Source organism: Symsagittifera roscoffensis, chromosome 9 (genome assembly GCF_963678635.1).
Source record: "Symsagittifera roscoffensis chromosome 9, txSymRosc1.1, whole genome shotgun sequence".
Taxonomy (NCBI): Eukaryota; Metazoa; Xenacoelomorpha; order Acoela; family Convolutidae; genus Symsagittifera; species Symsagittifera roscoffensis.
In genome coordinates, this window is record NC_087070.1 from 19342029 (window position 1) to 19364493 (window position 22465).

At 41.6% G+C, this 22465-nt stretch overlaps 1 protein-coding gene across 2 annotated transcripts in view; it reads left to right on the forward strand.

Moving 5' to 3' along the window:
• Positions 1-22465, forward strand: part of LOC134853949 (uncharacterized) — a 231074-nt gene that overhangs the window by 186922 nt on the left and 21687 nt on the right. For both annotated transcript variants that reach the window (XM_063869963.1, XM_063869962.1), the window contains exons 2-3: positions 20610-20715; positions 20806-21218. In XM_063869963.1, the coding sequence (XP_063726033.1) occupies positions 20681-20715; positions 20806-21218 (448 nt within the window). In that variant the 5' untranslated portion in view covers positions 20610-20680. The remainder of the gene's footprint in view (positions 1-20609; positions 20716-20805; positions 21219-22465) is intronic.

Consider the following 22465-nt stretch of genomic DNA (forward strand, 5'->3'; position numbering starts at 1 on the left):
ACTGCACTGGTAACTTGCCTTAAAAAAGACAATAGTACACCAAAACAGGTCTAAACCCGGATATTCGCGACACTAAGTCTAATTTGATTAAGAGTTTGACACTAATTTGTGTGGATTAAAATTCAAACTATTTTTTGGAAAAGTGGTTGCCTTGAGGATTTTAGTAGAACTAGCTCGAGCAAGTGATGTGTTGTGTGTTATGTGTTTTGGGACCCTTCTTGGCAACCCAATTAAGACTCTGGGTGCGTAGGAGTTAGTGACCATGAAATATCAAATAATGATCTGAGGAATAGATCCAAAGTTTGTACTGTCCATTCTTAGGTCGAAGTCCAAAAATTTTCGCTGTAGATTTTAATATATTTTAAGATCAAACTTTTTTTAACTGACTGTTTTAAATCAATTTTAATACAAAATTAGTGTAACGTTAACAAATGTGATATTTTCTAGATGCTGATTGATAATTTAATTATTCATCAGATTTCAGTTGAGCAAACTGATAATCAAACCGAATCTAACGAAATGGACATTTTCGATTCGAGTGAACTGATGGACCTAGCGGAGGCGTATATAGGACCGATGATAGATGCGATCTATCGTCGGCTGACTGATCGAGACTTCGCTCTGGAGAAACCAGAAGTAGTCAGGTTGCTGGTCGCCTTACTAAATCTTAGGGCATGATAACCGTGGGGACCGCCCCACGGAAGTCTTATTGATGGCCGCATATGGAGAAAGAGGAGTACTAGACCGCCCAAACATGAGGGTAATGAGGTGGAGAAACGGGTCTCTCTCAGGAAGTGACTTGGCGAACGATCCTGGGTTGGGAAGTTCCAACCAGGTGAGATTGGGTTAGGACCAACGAACCAGGTGGGATGCCTCTGCTGACCAAACCTAGGCCTGGACTGAGGAGAATGCATAAAGAGATGAACAGCGAGGCTGCCTCGACTAGTTCACAGCTGAGAGCAGATGTGCCACCAAAAAGGGCGAGAGTAGAAGAAGAGGTTAAAACGAATGAAACGATGCAAGAGCTGGAGAAGACAAGAACAGAACTAGATCAAGTGACTAAGACTATGCTCAGGGAAGAAAAAGACAGAGATATGTGGGAAAGACTGTTTGAGGTTTGTAACAAGAAACAGAGTGAAGAAATAGAATGCTTGAGGTGAGAATACAAAGAGCAATCGGAGCAGTTGAAAGAGCGATACCAGCAAGAAATGTTCCTCGTGGGCAGTCTCCGATGGAGCTCCTAACGCCTCGTGAAATAAGTCAAACGACCGAGGTGCGACCCACCACTACGGTCGGTACAGTGACGATCCCAGTCGTGGAACAGAGATTGCGGAAGTTGATAGACTGCAACCTATGGAACAATCGATGACACGGGCAGTGTGGAGCTCTCCCACGAAACGATGAATAGAACGGGAGCTGACAATGCCACATAACCAGCAAATACCTCTGAAGTCCCGGACAGAAAAACAAGAGAGATGCAGATAAAAAAGGTGTCCCGAGTGTTTGATGCGCAGAAGAACAAACAGGGAAAGAACAATTTCACGGGAGTTCCTGATGCGGATCCGCGAGCCTGCTTCAATCGATTGACTTGGAGTCCGGCGATAAACATGCAACAACCACCGCTCGGGACATCAAATTTAATACTGTGCGACAGTTTGATGAGAGTTCTCCAGAACCTGAGGACCTCCTGGGTCACCACGGTGATGGCCTTTTGAGGTGCCATGATGGCCAGCTGTATCGAATGATGGAGCTAATGAACCCAGGAAAAATCCCTAATGTAATGATCTTAGTAGGGACAAACAATGTGGCCAGAGGTTCAGATGAGGAACAGGCACAGTGGGAATCGATGACGGTGTGCCTATTTACTACTCTCTGGCAGAAGTTCAAGTCTGCGGTACTGACCGTCTGCACCGTACCTATGAGCACAAGGACGCTGACATCGGCGGGAAGGTGGAATATTGAAAGGGTTATCAGGTGGAACAACATAGTGAGAAATCTGGCGAGTCGTAATGCTGGACGGATGATCCTCATGGATATCAAACATGAGCTCAGACCTATGGATCAGGCCAGACTTACCACCTACGGAATCCACTTTGGCAGTATAGAAGGAAAACCTGGATGAATCGAGTCTTCAAGGAGCGACTAGATGAAATGGAGGTCGAGCTCTTTGACCCGGGAATACTGAAGAAGGAAGAAACTACGAATGAGCCGGCACTCTCAATCTTTGTACCCCCTAACCTAGAAACACGTCTGGGAGCAGTTGCAGCCGTAACCTACAGGCCGCTAAGCTTCAGCGAACCAGGGCAAAGAACGGACGTACTGGACCGACTGGGGGAAGCGCCAGTAAAAAAAAAACCATTCATCCACGACGAAGATTAGGACCTGTTAATTGGACAACGGAGACATCAGGCACCTCGAGATCGTAAACTAGATCGGAAACCACAAGTACCAGCCGAGAAGAACGACGAACAGACAGAAGCTCTATGATGTGGTCGAGGCCCATACCTTCACCTGGAATATCTACAAACAGGACCTGATGAAACTGAACCTTCAGACGGGAAGGTTTGCAGCCGATGCCACAAGGATGCTGAATGGAGCGAGGCTATCCGTCAATGGACTATACCCAATCGCAGGTGTGGACTGGTGTATAGCAGCTGGCATTAACTTCAGCTCCACGACCACCTTAAGATTTGCCAATTTAGAGGGACAAAAATGCCCTCGAACAAAACAATGGGTCCAGTAAATGCGAGACCTTTGCAGGACGTGAAAATGAATCATGGCCAAAGAAATTGAGAAGAAAGACCCGGAAGATTTTTGACAACGAGGGCACCAATACGACAACTTGTGAAATTGTTCAAACAAGCACGAGCACCCCAATCTCACGTGAAAGAAAAGGCTTACACAAAACAGGTGACGCAAGAACGCGATGTTGAGAGATATGGTGGAATGAAGATTTGGAAGGACAAGACTATCTTTGCGGCGTACGATAAAGTGGAAATGAGGAAAGCAAAGATCTTGATAGTTGCGAACTCGGATTTCGCGCATACCTCCAAGTCTCTGTTTTGGCCTGACAATATAATTCTGGCAGCAATCAACTGGGACCTGATGCAGTCTCTGTCAATGGCAATTGGGATACAACGAAAAATAGAAATGAATCCGATCACCTTCGTGTTTGCAGGCATAAACGACCATCTACACAGTAGGGGTTTCCTTAGCAGACTCAGAGAGCCTACAATGGCGGAGGACGCAGTATGCCCAGCGATAAAGGATATCCTCAAACCGATGGGCAAAATAATGGATACGTTGAAAGAAGGTCCATTCCCAAAAATAACACCGAAAGCTGTGTTTGCACTATCTCTGGGATATGCATATCTCCCCGATGGATTGACGTTCGTATATGCGATGGTGGCGTTGGTCTCAGAAATGAAATGTGATGTGATCATATCTGCCCCCAATCGCGGAATAGAATTGGAGAACCTAAGACCACTTTGTGCGGAATTGACGATCACCATCGAGTTATAGCGAAGATGTCCAACGACTTGTGGTTCCGAGGAATGGAGATAAAAGAAGAAGAAGAAAGAAGAAAGAACTCCAAAGAGACGAGAGCTCACTTGGAAGCGATGGTCTTGCAAACGAAACCAGAGGCTAACAAGTGGCTGCACTTGACCCCTCAGATAGCCGCATTGGGCACGGAGGCTTTCCAGCGAGGCCCAGCGATCATCACAAAAATCCATGCCTACCTCTACCTGGTGAAAGAGGTGAACCTGGCCGAGAATGCTGAAGAAAAGTCAGCCGAGTTTGTGAACAGAGTGTGCCAAGTTACCCTGGAGGCTTTCTGGACGCAGATTGTGAAGGAAGAAGAAGGCTTTGACCGGACTGACAGTATGCTGGAAGGGTTGGGAGCAGGATGGACCAAGTCGTTCCCGCCTAAAAGTCTACCTCTCGCTCTCTCGATACTTGATCAGAAAGTTCCTCCAAGCAGTCACAGAGTTATCAATCGTGGAAATACTAGCCCTGTTCGTGACGTTGGAGCGGAGAATTTTGTGAGAGGACCAGTGGTACTGCTCACTGAAGGAGTGGAGAACTTGCGGTTAGATGGAATTCTGACGCTAGTTGCGATCACGCACGGGAACTTGGGAGGATTAATGAATCTGACCCGCTACACTGAACGAGTGAGAGAGAACTTAAGGAGGTTTGACCTGAAAGAGCAGGAGAGGATGAGACAATTGATTGAAAAGGAAGAAAACGTGCGACGTCATGCTGAGGGCATGCCCCTGTTAACTGACCTGAGCCTGGCCATTAGGACCACTGATCCCTTAGCACTGATCAGAGGAGCCAGGGAGTTCGTGACGGTGATATACGGTCCTGCAGTCATGTTTATGTTTCCCGACATTAAGGTGGAGGCATACAGGAGGTCGGTGTAGCACCTGAACCTCATCTCAGCAGTGGACGGAAGTGCACCTAACTGGGGTGAACAGCACGTACTGTGAAAAATGATGAGTAATGTCTTGTTGTTCGCAAAAATATCAGAGCCGGAGATGACTGTCATAAATTTTGATGATCACTTCCGTGATTGTATGGGAGAAAGGGATACAGGGCATATCGAAGTATTCCCAAAACTCTGGAAATTGAGGCCCTACAAAAGGACGAACGCCGAAGTTACAAGAATTCCTCGTCTGACGGCCTCGTATCACAAAGTGAGAGAAGAAACGAAAGGCTGGGGTGACAACAAGAAACTGCCGGAAGAAATCCCTGAATTTCACTTAATTAGAAGGATGTTGCCCGAAGCAGTATCCGTAGTACAAATCCCTAGGTTGAGAGCCTTCAAAAACAACGAAAGGAGAGTGGCAAAAGTCTCCGAGATGATGGACCCGTGCTTCGTGGGCAAGAACGCTGCCATGCTGCAGTTTACGCAGTTTGCCTTCACGGACGAAACGACGAGGAGATGGATGAATAATGCAGCCACTCCGAAACCCGAGAGCCATTCCAAAATCCGAGAGGCAGGGCAGATTTGCAAGAGGCCTCACTGATCTTGAAAAGCGCAAAAACGAGAGTTATTAGTGAGCGGGAAACTATACACTAGAAGTCTGCTAGCACCCTCTCACAAGTAATGCACGGAGAGGAAGAACATTCCAGTTGTGCCGAAGTTTCCAGAAGTTTGCAGACGGAGCAAGAAATGAGGAGCAAGGCCCACGATTTCAGGAAAAAATCAGAAGCCAGAAGATGATCAGGGAGGAAACCGTCGATCGGAAGAATCTATGCAGCAGGATCCCGATCAGGCTGATAAAGAGAACGACAAGGCTTCGACAGGCGGGATGCCCAGCCTGGACTTCAACTTCCTCCGCGACTTTGAGAATGGCACAGACCCGTTAGAAGGAACGACTGAGACAGCAGAGGAGGGAACTTCTACGCTGAAACCTCCGTCGGCCTTCATGGAAATGAACTGAAATTTGCTGGAGAGCAGCTCTCAGAGTAATTCTAAAAATGACGAAGAGGAACTTTTAATGGAATCTCCGAGGAGAAGAAGAATAGAGCACTGCCAGAGTACCTCTCTTGGGAAAGTTGCCCAAAGAAGAGTGGGAAATTCATCAAAGAGATCATGAGAATAAGACGGGATGTAATATGGACAGAGTTTCCTTCATGGAAGAGTCTGGACGGTAGTTCAGAGCTACGGGACCCAGTCTATGCTGAAAACAGGTCTCAACAGACCACTGATGCGGGTATTTCTTGACAAACTCGACGAGTTTGAAGGGAGATTGCGTGAGTTATTGATCGACTCGGTCACTGACGAAAGTGAAGCAAACTCTCCTATAAAGGCAACAACGCAAGAGGCTATGAAGTAGTGTATCTGTCAAGAACCCGAAAAGGAACGATGTGATCGAAAATGGCGATAGACAAGATGAATGACATGAAAATGAAACTTGGCAGCAATGTGATTTTAAGGAAAACCGGAAAAGTAAAGGGGGACCCTGAAATCTCGATAAAAGCTGTCAACTCATCTTAGAGAAAGCGAGTCGAAAAGCTATGAATATGGGACAGGGTGGTGACCGATTGCCTGGCACAGACAGAATGTTGACTGACGTAGCGATGGTGCCACCCATTCTCATAGCAGGATTAAGATCATCCGGTTATAAAACCAAGACGAGTGACCGCACTCTGACTGGAGCAACATTAGAAATGGAAAAACTCAGCCAATGTGGAGAAAGTACCCTATGAGATTTCAAACCATCTTGCATGAACCATGGAAAGGGAAGCGTCGTAGGACAGCTAATCCCAGTGGAGAATAACCGAATGACAGTGGCGGAAACCGTCTCCATTGATGAACCCGCTGGTGGATAAATGGAGATGGTGCCGTACAGAAACTCGGCTAGAGGACACTTAATGGCTCTAGAAAACAAAAGCGCCCTGGAAGGTTACTTGGAGAAGATGATACAAGGCACAGCCATGCAGCAGAAGACATTGGGAACTCTGGTCTGCTCTGAGATGCATGCGGAAACGATGGACCAGTTAGTGAGCCTACCATAGAGAGCAGTGGTGTTACTGCACTTCGATGAAGAAGTGAGAACCACCCCGAAGATACAAGCTCTGTTGGTGATACCCTATGCGAGAACAGAATTGCAACTTAGGTTCGCTTGGTGCATGACTGGACTGACACGGGGGGATACGACTCAGAAGAAAGAAAAAGATCGAAGGGAGAGAAGATAATCTTGATGACGAGCATGAGAGATCTAATGACCCAAGAAGGAGCGGCAGAAGCGTGTGCGAAGCGGAGAGACGCTCTATGTTTCATTCGATTCATGCTAGAATAAATATCAGTGCAGGCGTTGAGCACTTGTGTCAAGATGCTAAGAGAAGGCGATGAACAAGCGAAAGCCTTGCTCTTACTGGCACTTTTGGACATACATCAGATTAAACCGATGCGAGTGAACATGAAGGAGCCTGTGGAACTGGAACCTATGAAGGAGATGACGAAATAAGGAGATTCTCGTACAAGGAGCTGAAGCTCACAAAAAAATCCAGGGGAGCACTGCCGAAGTCCAGTGAAAATTGCGGAGTTACTTATCCGGGATCGTAGGATGGCATACAACCCTTTCATTAATGAAGACATACGCGATTGTTTCTTCGAATACGAGCAAGCAGTGTTGCTGAGATTCTGGACGTCAAGAATTGCAACGACAAGGAGCGCTGCTAATAAGCAAACTAGGCCGGGACTTGTGTTGGAAGAAAAAGTGACTGCACTTTCAGTGCCGAAATCTGACAACCGAGTAGAAATTGCATTGGGATTCTTGGACGAACTGCTAAGAACGAGTTTAATGGTGGTGTGGGAACTGGTGAAACCATCATGGTGTCCGAGTCCTAACCGCCGATTCGATATTGCGCGCGACACAGGATGTGCAGAGGGAATTGAACTCAGACTGTATTTGCGTGACCTGAACATCATTTACAATTTGATGACGACAGCCTCTAAGAACAACGGAGAAGTCAAAGTGGATTTGTCTGGCTGGAGACTAGAGGACTGGGTTAAACCTGCTAGCTGTCTGTCGAAAAACTGTAGACTGGACGGTCACATCTGTGGAGGTCTGTATTGCGTGAAGACTCTTGCGAGCAACACAAGCAATTAACGATATTGTTTGGAAAAATCGTAATGAAAGCAAAAACGGAAACAGAATTGATTGCGGATTGCCACAGAGGAACTGAGGTAAATCTAGTGACTGCACTAGGATTCTACAGCATCTTTGGTTCTTTAGAGTCTTTATTGAATCTAAAACAAGAGCATGAGATGGTGGTCACGACCATCAGTGTAGAAGCGTTTCCGGGAGTTTTGCAAACCAAACAAAAGTATATTGGAAAGTGGAGGGAAGCGATCGAGGCGGAAATGACATCTATAACAGTGAAACCTATCGTAGACCGTCGGGAGCGCGATATCTAGTTGGATCGACGTTAGGTCCAATGTGCAAGAGCAGATACCCAGTGCATTTTGTAGCGGTGGATGTGAAGAGTACGAGGACGATCATAGATCAAGCCTTCTCAGTGCCGAAATGCGTAAGATTAGCGAGGATGTCAGAAATTTCTTACAAGTTATTGTGCAATATGTTCTCAGCAGCTCCAGAGAGAACCCAACAAGAATTAGAACCCATACTGGGAAAGAAGTTCATGGGATACGCCAGTGGGAACTTCAATAATTTTGAAAGACCAAAGCAGAAAGGATCAACAGCCACAGATTACAATGCGGTAGACAAGAATGATGAAATCCACCGAGTGATGATGGAAGTGGAACAACTACTGAAAGCGTCGGCAAAGCGTAATTGGAGGAAAATCATATTGACGCATGATGAGTTCCCCTGCCATTGCTTGCTACAAACATGGTGCTATCCCGGTTGTAGTAATCTGGTGTTGATTTGAGACTGTGGAGAGCTGCTCTCCATGGGCTTACCAGATTCATCACAGCCCATAACGATAGTGATTGTGGGTTTTATGATGGCGATACGATGACTGGAAGCTCATGTGAAAGAGAACACTCGACAAGAAACGCCTACGAAAGAACAATTGCAGGAATTGGATTGTCTAAAAGATTTTTGAGACAACGTGAAAAATCCTGAACATTCGGATGGAAGTGAAAAATATATGGGCCAGAAGATGACTGATGCCATGGATTAGAAACAACATGACTGCATGGTTGAACGAATATGTCAAGAAGCATATGTCGGAGCACAGCAGAGTGTACAGTGCGTATCAGCTGTACATTGGAGCAGGAGCTTTCAAGCGAGCTTTTGTAACTCATCGGAATGCAGTGACCACCGCAGTGAGGAGAACGACGTCTAGAACAAATGAATGTGACGGGAGAAAAAGAGAAGAAAGGTTGAAGGAAGACTTGGAGAGATACGTGACGTTGTGCCTCCACAACAGCTTCTGCCGAAACAGGGAAACTAACTTTGATCCTATACCATGTTGCAAGAAAAAAGTAGAAGAGCAGAAGTGTTGAAGGACTGCCTCCAACAGCGTCAGAATAGCCACCGATGTGTTGCAAGACACTGAGACTGAAAGTGCGGAGTCAATGTCGCAGGAGGAGGAGATGGAACATTGACAATTAGCCGAAAAACAAGACGCAAAAAGAAGAAAAATTTAAAGAATTAAGAAGTTTTAGAACTTCTAAACGGCAAAGACGAAGGATGAATAAAAGTTAAAACAAAGAAAGGAACAGAGAAGCGAGCAAAAGAGTGTTGAAGGAGAAGATCATGTGTCAAAAACTCAAATGAGAAACAAAGCAACTGAAGAGAAAACTTCAAATTAAAATTTGAAGATTAAAGAATTTGTTGAATTTATAAATTTGCGTTGTGATTTTAGTTAGCGGCTTTAGAGACACTTACTATTTATTTAGAGAGGCTTGAATGGAGAGTATACTAAATAGTCTGGCTTGCATGATTGTTATTTATCAACTAAGATGACTGATCACTTTGTGGTGATATGAAAGGCTTAAGTAATCTCTTGAAGAGGGACATTATTTCATTGTTCCTTTTAACCATCGAGTTCGTTATTTTTACTATTCAGGACCAATAACAACTAAATTTCCGAAGGAAAGAAGCATAGTAGGATAATTTTAGTTTGTTGCATGGCGGACCGTCCTGCGTCCCAACACTTTTTAAACCTAGTAGAAAAAGTTTTAAATCGGGACATTGACGTTAGGAGTCAGAAAAATTGTTTTATCTTAAGTCATATACTCAAAATTGCAGATTAGTGAAAGAATGTGGAAGGATATAATAGGGTAGTATGATGCCATTTGTATTCTGCAGTGATCGAGGTGACGTGGATAAAAGTGATTTCATGCATTTTGTAACGTTCGATGACACTGTACCATTTTGATGGAGGCTACGAGACTCAATGAGGACATTGACCGGGCTGTCCGGGAATATGTGACATTTGACCAGAATGTCTCAAAATGCAAATTGGAATCCGAATTTTTGTTGTGACAGCTGAGAGAGAAAATTGGCGGTTTTAGCACATTAACGGTGTTTATCGTTAAATTTGACGAAAGCGGAATGATTAATTTGGACTGACATGTTAATTTTCAAAAATTCGTTTGAAAAGAAAGACAAGTGACGACATCGAATTTTCGCGACAACTGAAAACTGCAAAAAGAAATAGAAAAACAGAATTCGTTGAGAAAAACGGTGAACGGCAATTCTGCGAGACAGATCGAGATTGAAATAGAAAACAACTATCAGAAGATTGTCCAAGTTGTAACGATTGTGCCGTTACAATTGTTATAACACGAATCCTCGAGAATCAGGAAGGCTATTGGGACGACGTGTCTAGCCTTCCGGGAAGAAATAGGAGTGTTATTTCCCGGATTCCAGAATCCGGAGGGTCTCGGAAGAAAACTGTAACTCTGTCTTTATGAGCTTTTAGCTTCTGGTCATGTCCTGAATTAATTTAATAACATCTAAATTCGTTTTCAGATTATGAGAAGCTAGGAGTTAAGGGAAAGGGTTGATCCATCTTCGATGGAGATGATGATTTTTATCTACTGAAGAAAAAGAATAGTTGTAAATTCATAGTAAATTATGTAATCAATTATAGCATTTTCTTGTAAATTTCGGATATTTCTTTTTAGCTTTTTGTTCTTTCATGGGTATAAAATTTCGTTTTGGGAATGTTTTTGATTCTCACATGTCAATTTCGATTTGGGAATATTTTTGATTCTCACATGTCAGCAGTACCGCCTAGCCATTTATTACAATCTAACAAGTGTTGCCCTACTGGGGAGTCTCCTTTGCGGTGTTCATGGACCCTCTTGGATAAATGTCGGACTGTCTGGCCGACATTGGTGGAGTTACATCCACTACATGTAAGCTTATACACCACTTTGGATCTCAGTTCACGAGCAACGGAAGTTTTGCGAGATGGCAAGCATGTTTTCAATTTTCTTGTTGTAAAAATTATTTGTGCCCCGCATGTTGGCCGAATTTTTGCAGCTAACAGTTGAGATGGATTGCCTCGATATTGCATTGTAAAAGGGAGGGTGAATTTTTTAACCATTTATCATCTCTCGGTTCTGATGCCTTCACCTCTAAACTTTTTCTTTCACTCAATGATCTTGTTAAGAGTTTCAAACACTACCCTGTCCGACCAATTTTTCGGATATTGAATCTCAACCCATTTTTTTCCAAAGCCTGGTCAGAATTTTCCCATGTTGAGGTTCTTCTGAAAACCCTATGAACCGTCCCTTCAATAATGTTTCTTTTGTACTGCGAAGGTGCGCAATCTCGGAAATTTAGAATGGTGCCGGTATCAGTGGGTTTTTGGTACCACTCACTTGTGACCTTTTTTCCTGAGTCCAAGTTGACATTTAAAACCAAAAAGGCCAAATTACTGTTACTATCAAGTTCTTCTATGGTGAACTGCAAGTTTGGATGCAACTTTTTGGCAGCGTCGAGAACTAACCCAGGATCACCCTTAATAGCTCTAAGTATGTCAACCACATATCTTAGAAAAACTTTAGCTGGATTCTCAGCCCGATCTGCCTGCTTGTTGATGTTTTTTTTGCAAGCAATGCAAAACCATGCTGTTTCAGGGATGTCTGCGTAATCAGATTCCGATATGTTACCACACCCTAAGTGGTACCAATTCAAACAAGCTTCGCACTCTACCCCTTTAGTCCGATATGTCAGCTTTTTTTGACATCCAGGGCAGACCTCCTTGTTACCCTCATTTAGCACAGTCAATTTTGGTACTTCTTATTTTAGTGCAGGTTCGTATTCTTTGAGCCACAAATTGGCCAGTTTTATTGCAAGAGAGGCGCCCATTGATGAACCGTCTTTTTGTACATACCACAAACCATTGCATGTAAAATGTACCTTACTTACTGCCAAATTCAGTAGTTTTTTCATAGTCTTGCGAGATGTTTCCGGAGGGTTGACTCGCTCATATAATCTCCTCGGGGCTATTTCAACCGCTTCCTTGAGCGGGACAATAGTGTACAAACTTTTTACATCAAGGGAGATTATACTCTCATCAGAGGCCAGTTCAGTTTTCTCCAAAATATCAATGGCCATTTGAGTGTTCTTTTCTATGTTTGCCCCCGCAATTTCATCAAAGCATTTTGCCAATGTTTTATTTAGGTTGTCATATCAGCTAACAGGTAAAGAAAAGACGTGACGAAGTGGTGTACCTTGATTATGTACTTTTGCTAATCCATACAGCCTAGCTGGCTGTGCCCCCGTTGATCTCAACCTAGTATACAGCGCTTCGCTAATCTCGTCCTTTTTTTTCATGGCGAGCAATTCCTTGCTTATGTCTAAAACCCACGCCCATATCAAACGGCACTGCCAGAAGACCGTTGTCCTTCAAATACTTTCTGGCTTTTTCAATACCTTTGTCAGAGGGGGTCTGTTTCATATTCTTGCATATCTCTTTGCAGCTGCTTTAATCTCACATAATGTTTCTCCGGGTAATCTATTTAATTTCAGTTCAGACAAAAAACTGTCTATGTCCGCAAGGAAGTAAATTGCATTAAGTTTGTCTCGTACCGGATGTTTTGGTCCAAGACTTAAGACTTCCCGCACCCAAAGCGGCAAAATCACTCCATCTAAACTTCTAATTGACCTTTCATCCAAATTTTTAATGGTCTATCCTGTCTTTCCGGAAGTTTTATCTTGTATCGGCTTATCAGGTTATTGACACTACACCTTGCTTGTAGGTTCAGATAGAATGTTACCGAAGGCCACCATTTCTCATCTATACCCCTTCTCACTACCTCCCTTGCTTTTGCTAGGTTACCCGATGCCTTGGCCCTATCCGCATTTGCCTAGCTTATCTCAGATCTCAAGAGTCTCAATTGAAAGCTGTGCACCGCTTGATTCAAAAAAATATTGTTATAAGGCACGCGAAACCGTAAAAAATCTGGTGTAATATCGTTATCGAGACTTTTTTTCATATATTTAATTCTCTGGAAACTGCTGTGAAATTTATTAAAATGTTTTAAACAATCTAACACAAGTTTCCAAATGAGTTTTTTTTTCAGGGCCAATCTAGGGAGTGGTGGTGTCAGCAAAATTGCGGCCATCTTTTCTTTGCTGGCCACGAGCAGTTAAACTCATGTGGCACTCAGCAAAAAAAAACAGCCTCAACAATATCTTATCACTTATTGGTCGTTCGGCTCTGGTTGAAGATCCCCAGCCAACACCTCCGCTCTCCGTCTCTTCGCTCTACGGCGTCCCTGCGTTGGTTTCTCGGTCTGGGTCCGTATCTTTGAGAAAATTCCCGGCAGGTGGTTTTGATGGGACAGCACAACCCGTAGTGACTTCAGTTCCAATTCATTTGACTGGTGCAGTTGGAGATACTCTCTGAGTACCGCAGGATTCTTTCTCTTGCTTCTAGAGATAAAGTTACCGGTTGTCTTCATGACGATTATCTCTGTCTTTCGCAGATCCTCAAAAATATCGGGAGTGCCAGTTCTCCTGCAGTAGAAAATGGCACTTATTTGTCTTCGCTTCGATTGTAGATACGCCAGTAGTTCATCAAGTGAGTAGGGCTTATAGTGGTTAGTGCGATGGGATGATATGCTTTTGTTCAGCACATTGTGGCAGAGGATAATCTCTTTACTGGCCAGAGGTTGATGTTCCAATAAAATCCGTAAATTCTTCCCACTGTTCAGGGTATGGGGAATTTAAGAATGGCCGGGGACTGCGTAGAACTTCTGCTGTTGCTCTCTCCGTTCCTCTAGCTCAAGATCTTTCAGGCTGTGATAACGGGAGCTAGCAGCTACAATCGTCATCATTTTAACTCAAATACTACTGACATTATGAACAAAAAGCGGTACTAAAATTCTATACCAATAGAGAAAAAAAAATTGAAATAAAGATGGTTTTCCATAAAAGAATACAACAGTTTGGTTATAGCTTATCGCTAAAAAGGGTTAGAACTCAACAAAAATGGTTATAAAAAATTTAAAATGTTAATTCAAACGTTTTCGCACATTTTGTGCATCATCAGGATTAATTTTTTTAACAATATTTACGAAACAATCAAAGATCAGAAAAATGAGAATTATGTCTAAAAATGCTTTGAAACTTTTTGACCAGTCAAATTTAAACAACTGTAATTACATAATAAATTACCTAATCAATAATAACCATTTCCTGTAAATTTCTGATATTTCCTTCCAGCTTTTTGTTCTTTAATGGTTTTAAAGTTTCGATTTGGGAATGTTTTTGATTCTGAATTGTCAGTTTTTTAACTTTTAGCCGTGTTATACAATGATTACTTTAGAGTGTTACTCGAGGCTGCAACTCGAGGCTGCCAATAAGTTGCATCCAAGCTTGTAGTTCACCATAGAAGAACTTGATAGTAACAGTAATTTGGCCTTTTTGGTTTTAAACGTCAACTTGGACTCAGGAAAAACGGTCACAAGTGAGTGGTACCAAAAACCCACTGATACCGGCACCATTCTAAATTTCGGAGATTGCGCATCTTTGCAGTACAAAATAAACATTATTCATGGGAAAATTCTGACCAGGCATTGAAAAAAAATCGGAAACAATGCGTTGAAAATCAATATCCGAAAAATTGGTCGAGCAGGGTAGTGTTTGAAACTTTTAACAAGATCATTGAGGGAAAGAAAAGTTTAGAGGTGAAGGCATCAGAACCGAGAAATGATAAATGGTTAAAAAATTCACCCTCCTTTTTACAATGCATTATCGAGGCAATCCATCTCAACTGTTAGCTGCAAAAGTTCGGCCAACATCCGGGGCACAAATAATTTTTACAACAAGAAAATTGAAACAGGCTTGCCATCTCTCAAATCTTCCGTTGCTCGTGAACTGAGATCCAAAGTGGTGTATAAGCTTACATGTAGTGGATGTAACTCCACCAATGTCGGCCAAACAGTCCGACATTTATCCACGAGGGTCCATGAACACCGCAAAGGGGACTCCCCAGTAGGGCAACACTTGTTAGAGTGTAATAAGGAGGTAGGCGGTACTGTGGACATGTGAGAATCAAAAATAATCCCAAATCGAAATTGACATGTGAGAATCAAAAATATTCCCAAATCGAAATTTTATAACCATGAAAGAACAAAAAGCTAAAAATAAATATCAGAAATTTACAGGAAAATGTTATTATTGATTTCGTAATTTATTATGTAATTACAATTGTTTAATTTTGATTGGTCAAAAAGTTTCAAAGTATTTTTAGACGTTATCATTCTCATTTTTCAGAAAAACAATAGTAGTATGACAAATATGTAGTAGCCCTATTTTTAGGAGTGGGGATAGAGACCCATGAGCTCACTATTTCTGCTGGTAATTAAGTTATTTAGAGCAATCTGATCGAAGCCGGAAACAGTAACGTTTTTGTCGACCCGTTAAGTAGTAGTAGTAGTTGAGGCTTCTGGGAAGTCACGCTTCCCATGGGTTTATGAGTCCCGTCATTTACATGTTTTTATCAAGTTAGGTTTGAGTTTCGAGTTTTTTCCAGTTGTTACAGTTTCTCCAAGTGCATCTATTTAGATAATTGAATTTTCTGACAAAGTAATCCCAGTAAAGTTTGCTTATTGATTTTTTGTCAAGTTGGTTCCCATATTTTTCGTAGTGTTTGATGACGATGTAGTGTAAGAGTTTTGTTCTGTGAAAAAAGTATTCGTCTGATTTGTTCAGTCTGTTTTTGTTGACTGCATGTTCTCCTCTGCTGTGTTGGCGAGTTTTTTTCTTCTTTAGAAGATTCAACAGCAATTGATATGTCATATTTGGAATTTACTAAGGATAAATACATGAGAAGATCGTGCATTTCGACGTAAAGGCATAATGGCAGTAGTTTAAGTTCGACTAGTCTTCCTTTGTAGTCAAGATTGCAATTTAGAATCCACTTTGTTGCCATTACTTGTACTCGTTCGAAACTTACTAAGTTGGCTCTACTTGGTGGCCAAGCTTGTGAACAGTAAGTTATGATCGGGATGATGTAGCCAGTATACGAGTGGAGTTTGTTAACCCATGAGCACGTAGCGGATATGTTTTGTTTTAATTGGAATATGTCTTGTTGCCTTTTGGGCACGTATTTCACAGTTTTCGTTCGATGTAAGATTTGGGGTTATTAAGAGGCCCAAATCCTTTTGAACATTCGTGGGATGCAGTTCGGTGTCGTTCAGTTTAGTGGATAGATTTCCTCTTAAATTTAGTAACTTACATTTACTCGCACTTGTATTCATTAAGTTTTCATAACACCAGTTTTCATATTAAGAAGAGTAACGGACCTAGCACAGAGCCTTGGGGTACTCCATTGCTGACTTGTATTAGATTAGACGAGGCGTTTTCAAATTTAACGAATTGTTTGCGTTTATCGAGATATGAAATTATGATATTAAGTAGTTTTCCGCCCACTCCAAATATTTTAAATTTATCGATAAGCAAATGATGCGCAACTTTGTCAAATGCTTTTGCAAAGTCTAGATAATTGACTGCCAATTCTTTTATGTTTTTGTCGTCGAATTTTTGTATAAAGAGTCTTATAAGAGCAATAGTTGGACTACAGCTGACCTTTGTCTGCGAAAACCAAATCGGTTTTCATGCAGTTTGTGGCGACTATATTCATACAATTGATCAAAAAAAATTTTTCGAACACTTTTGAAATACAACACAATAGGCTTATCGGACGATAACAGCTAACATCTGCTTTGTTTCCTTCCTTGAATATAGGCGACACCTGGCTTATCTTCCAGTAACTCGGATATACACTTTTATTCGTTACTGTTTTATAAAGCAGAAGGAGTGATTTCGGCAGGGAATACAACAATTTTTGAGGACGATATTATCAATATTATCGGGTCTTGTTGACTTGTTCAGCAGTAAACTTTCAAGCACGGTTTCGAGTTTTTTTCCGTAATTTGTATATCGTTAACTTCTCTTTTGGTATGATCTGGCTTTATTAATTGTTTTTTTTTGTCAAAAACACTTTGAAAAAATGAATTAAAAAGAATAGCTCTGTCTTCGCTTGACTCCGCGATCGTTTCGTCGAGCTTTATTATTGGGGGTATTGATGGATTTTTTCTTATTGACGACAGATATTCCTGTATGTTGCTAAAACGTCGTGTTTGGAATACATCAGCCTATATACAATATAGATCAGAGTCGATTAAGGAGCTCAGCTGTTTTTCCAATCGTTTGATATTTATGGATCTTTGTATGTTTGGGTTTGGCCATTGACGCTTTTTCGTTGCTATTTTCTTTATTAGAAAAAAAAGCTTGTTTTGAGATCCAGACTGGAATTGAAGATCAACTTTTCGTGACTTTGGGTATGTTGTTGTTTATGATGTCTTTTATCCAGTTATACGATTGTTTGACTAGAAAGTCGACATTGCTATAACAGTAGGGGTCAAAAGGAAAATTAAAGATAGCATTGTTAATTTCATCCCAATTTGCTTTCTTAAAGGCATATTTTGTTATGGATGGAGTTACGATAGAATTTTTACTAGCAATAAAGCTTGTGTTTATTGGCTTGTGGCCAGAGCAAGGTTTGTTATTGATACTAAAATTGCTAAGGACGTCTATGTCCTTTTTGCAGTCTGTAATTGGGTCGGGGTCAGGATGACATCTAAATGATGTTCTGATATATTGGAAAAATTATGTTCAATTAGTATTTCTAATATACCGTTTTCGTATTCGTCATTTGAGCTCATGTCGCTCCAATTTGTTTTCGAAAAAATGATATCCCCAGCTATGATGATTTGATCGTAACTTATTTTACTGGTATGACTTTCGAGGCTATTAAAAAACTGCACAATGTCTTGGAAAGTCTATTTGTCGATGAGTTGTGTATTGCACACACTAATGTGGGCTTTGGGGTTGTACAAAGTCTTAATACCATTAAATCATTTTTACAGTTGTGAGGAACTACTTCTTCATGAGGGATTTGATTATTTATCGCTATGAGGACTCCTCCGTGTTTTGATTGGAAGTTTTCACATACACGATCTTTCCGGTATATTTTGTAGGCCGGAAGAAAGAGAGATCTGTTAGGACTTCGGAGGTGAGCCATTTTCTGATAGGCAAATTAAGTCATAGTTAGTTTTAGATATAGAGTTAGAGAAGACCATTCGTCTTTGGAGATTCAGAATGCTTCTCACATTGAAGGACAGAAGATTGATTCGACTGATTGATTAGTCATTCGGACTCGCTTTCTGTAGCTGTGTCCGTGTTTTCACTATAGTCGACCCATTTATCATCGTGTTTGGTTTCCAGTTTCAAGTTACGGAATCTGATATTTTTTCGGTCTATCTCTTTATCTTTGATTAAGAATCGCCTTTTGCGTAAGGCAATCGTTTTCAAGTTTGGTGTCTGATGTTGACAGCTCTCGACTAATGAACACAGCGTGGTCATAATTTTCAGCCGGAAGGCAGATTTCATCACGAGTTCTTTGCTGAGCATGATTTCCATGTTTACAATAAGCGTGCGAGGGGTTGTCCGGTCTGGATCATTTCTGCCTATGTGCTGGATTTTACTCAGTTTTTTGTCATCAAAATTGAGGAAAACCAGTATTTTTTCAAATGCTTCGATGTCAGCTTGGAATCGCTCGTCGGGAGTCCCCGTGGTGTTTTCTTATGCGAACTCCAAGGTTGCTTGAAGATCGAACTGGTGGTGGCGTATCGATCTTTTTGCCCATTTTCACTGCACCGAGTGATGCGGCGAAGTTCTGTGGCTTCGTTTTTTTCACCTCATTGAGTTCTATTTTCACAGTTTCAATCAGGGCATTTGATTTGGTAATTTTCTCTGTTAGTGTCTTCATTTGATCTTTGATTTCAACTAGTTGGGTATCGTTTTTTTAGTCAGTTTTTTTTAGTCAGTTAGTCAAATCGTTTTTTTAGTCAGTTTTTGGGTCTTGCTCTTTTTGTTTACACATTGGTTGCAAACATTGAGGATGTTTGCTTTACACTTGATGGAAACGTCTAGGCTATTTTGATCAAAATCAGTGCAATTCGGTGTCATGTGTAAAACTTTTTGACAAAAATAACACACAAATTTTTCTTTCTTGATTTTTTCTTGACAAGTGTAACACTTGTTTGCTCGATTCGCCATTCTGATTTTGCTTTACAGAATTTGTTTTAATCAGATTGTTACTTCAATTTATTTGTAGTGTCCTAACTGGGGGAATGATAGAATACACTCAACCAGGTGGCTCCTCGCTAGAAGCCCTATGGCTTAGTATATTCTACTTTAAAACTGCAGCAAAAAGAAGAACCGGTTGATTCCTCGAAAGGAGCCCTTTGGTTTCTGATTTACTACAAGGGGAGTATGTGCTTACTTTATCGACTGCCAAGGAATGATCCGCACTTGCAATCACTAGCTGAGGAGCACTAGTACACGTTTGGGTGTCCTTGCTGTTCGAGTTCGATCGAGTAATGTTCGTAAAAAAAACTTTCGTTTTTAGTATCACTCAAATTTGACTTATTCCCTTCTCGCTGAGGTGCACGCAGTCACGATCGGAAATATGCGTTTCTGAATACACGTGTTCGGCTAGCCCTCGGAAGCTCCAACGAGCTTCTTTTGATGCGTTTGCTTGTCTCTGGTTTACTGCTAGATGGCGAATCAACTCGTGGTCTTCAAAACTTTCGATTTCAGTTTCGGGGGGTATACCTATTTCGTACAACTTTTTCGCAACAATTATCAACGTGTTTGCAAGGCTTTCGATTCGCTCAAATACTTCCTGTGGAGTAGCCACAGAGGGATGGTATCCACTGTATAAGTCGTTTCCGCCGACAAATAAAACAATGATTTCGTATTTACCTTGTGGAGTGACAAATTGATATATGTTGTTTACAGTTGCTCCTGGTAGCGATAGGATGTTGATATTCCCAAATGTCAGGTACCTGGCTTGGGAGTCTAATCAGGAGAGCTTTCTTTGGGGATGTTTTCAACAGGTGATATCTGATTGAAATCTTGTCTCTAAAATCCCCCCATTGGAGGCCTTCCACACAAGATTTTATACATTTCACATGAAACTCACTATTTAATAAGTTTCAGATGTTAGAAAGACCACCAAAAGAACTGGCTTTGGCAGAGACGGTGAAAAGCATGTAGAGCTGTGTTTAGACCCTAGCCAGTCGTTCTAGAACCTAGCTTTATTTTCCGTCGCTGTGTACTTCCGGGCGAAGGTTACAACGCTTAACATAATTTTGTGCGTGCACTGGAAGGTTCGGCTGTGGCGTCCGGTGTAATGGCACAATAAGGCAGTAGTTGAGATGTTTCACTCGTCTGAAACAGGTATCGTCTATTCTGCAATGGACTTGAAAATTGAAATTCGTCATCATTTCGGAAGTTTTGAAGCGTAGGCCCCAGGATTTAATACGGGGGCCCCATAGTTTTGAAGCCCAGGAATTAATAAATACTCTTTAAGCTACTGGAAAACCCTGATTATAACAAATAAAGTCCACAACGATTTATTTAAGAGCATTTTCTTTATCGCCAATTCCTCTAGACTTCACTGTTTTTTCATTTCGTCAATTTACGTACCTAAATCTGATTTTGAGCGTATCGTGCGCAAAATTGAAACCTCACATAACAACCATTCTAGTCCAATGGCGCAAAGAACCTACACCTCTTCTTAAAGTAGACTGTTTCAGATATTTATCTTCAGTTTTTGCTAGAATGCAGTTTTTTTGATGCCACTGAGTTGCTAAATTGTCTGCAAAATGGGATGTGTATCAAGCAATGAAGTAAAAGAAAGGTGAGTTGCATTTATCCACCATAAGATTGATTTGCACAAATTCTGATTTTCAAAAACTTGTATTAAGTCTTAAGTAATACTCGATTTCAGTGATCCGCCAATTGAGAAGGCGGAAACGAACAACGTCCAAAGCATTCCCAAAATAGAGATTAACGGGCCATCGAAATCAACTAGTAAAGAGAATGGAATTGCAAATCACAACGCAAAACCCCCTCTACATTCCCCTGAAAAAGCGCAAGAAGAGCCACAGACTCCCCAGAAACAACCAGCCACCCCTAAAAACACAGAAAAAGCCCCTCTATTCCCTCACATCTCACCTTGTAGACCGCAATTCAATTACAAGAGAGATGTAGCGCTCTCTCCTCGCTCGAGTAAATACCTGAATGATAGTTCGATAACGCAAAATGGAGCTGCTGGAGATCTAAGTTTGGATACTTCCACATGGAATGGTGAACATACTGGCGAAAACGATGAGAGAGGCGCTGCTGCAGATCATGCTGAAGGTGTGTTTCTTGGAATCAGGTCTTTTATTAATTAAGGATCTTTATCTCTTTCATGGGTGCTACGCTTTACAACATTGTTTTTTTACACGTGCGAGATCAAGTGTCTTGTAATCGGGAATTAGACTTTTTGCGTAAACAGCTTTTCTGACAAGAAAATGAACTTGCTATATTATCGAACCCCATCAATTTCCTGCTTCTTTCCTTTTTTTTGAAAACTAAGTTACAAAAGGGGCCCTTCCATTTAGTAACGGTCAGTCCACAAGCTGGATAGGGCCGTGCCAGTGTTAAAAAAATGCATATATAAATCAGCGAACATTATCAGCGTGAAGTCATATATTAGTATTAAATGCATCGTCGTAATGTTAAGTTATCTTAGCCGTCCTTTCTCTGAAATGGCGCTTATAGAGTTGTCGATAAATTGAATTTTGCGCAGCGATTTGCACCCCCTCATACATAGTATAGATTAAAATAAAAATAAAAATAGAATTATATAATTACCGAATACACAACAAACACCGAATACAAAACAAACATAGTATAGAGCTCATGAGGAGTGCGAAGCTTCTTTAGTTTATCGATTCCAGATAGCTGTCTTGTCTTTTTTTTCACTCAGTTTTTCGGCTAATTGCTGCATCGTCCGCGTGGCTGTCGGATAGCGCCACCGGTGCATCCAAAAATCAGCGGGCAGAAGCTACTCTACTGTTTAAAATTCTTAGTTGATATTTGGAGTCCTTCAGCGTTTCGTCATAATTGTATGTGTCTTTCACGTCGAAGAACGCGCGGCTAAAACGTGAACCCCAGAGTCCGTTTGCTTTAATGTCAAGTCGTGCCTCATCTTCAGTTGTAGCTGAATTGTTGACAAAGCTTTTGCCTTTCAACGGCTGAATTTTCGGCTCTATCTCGACATCATGGCAAACATCGTTCATGAGGTTGGCGTATGTGTGTCTAATTTCATTGTCTTATGTGTGTAACCGCCCTTTGCACTGTGCAGGGCATGAGTCAGGTTAAAAATTGCGCCATGTGCACACGTGAGTGGGGTTTCGTTCGGTTCCCATTCGTGTCTTCAGTAAATACAATCTCTAAATTCTTGTTTGTTTTGGTTGAAGTTGTATCTGCCCACTGGTAAAGCATTGAGCTAGTTAGAGGCTCCCTTTTCAGAGGCCAGGTCGATTGCGTATATATCTGTTTCTTTTAAGATTTTTATAAGGTTTGTTTTCTTTTGATTTGTTCTATCAGTTTTAAATTTT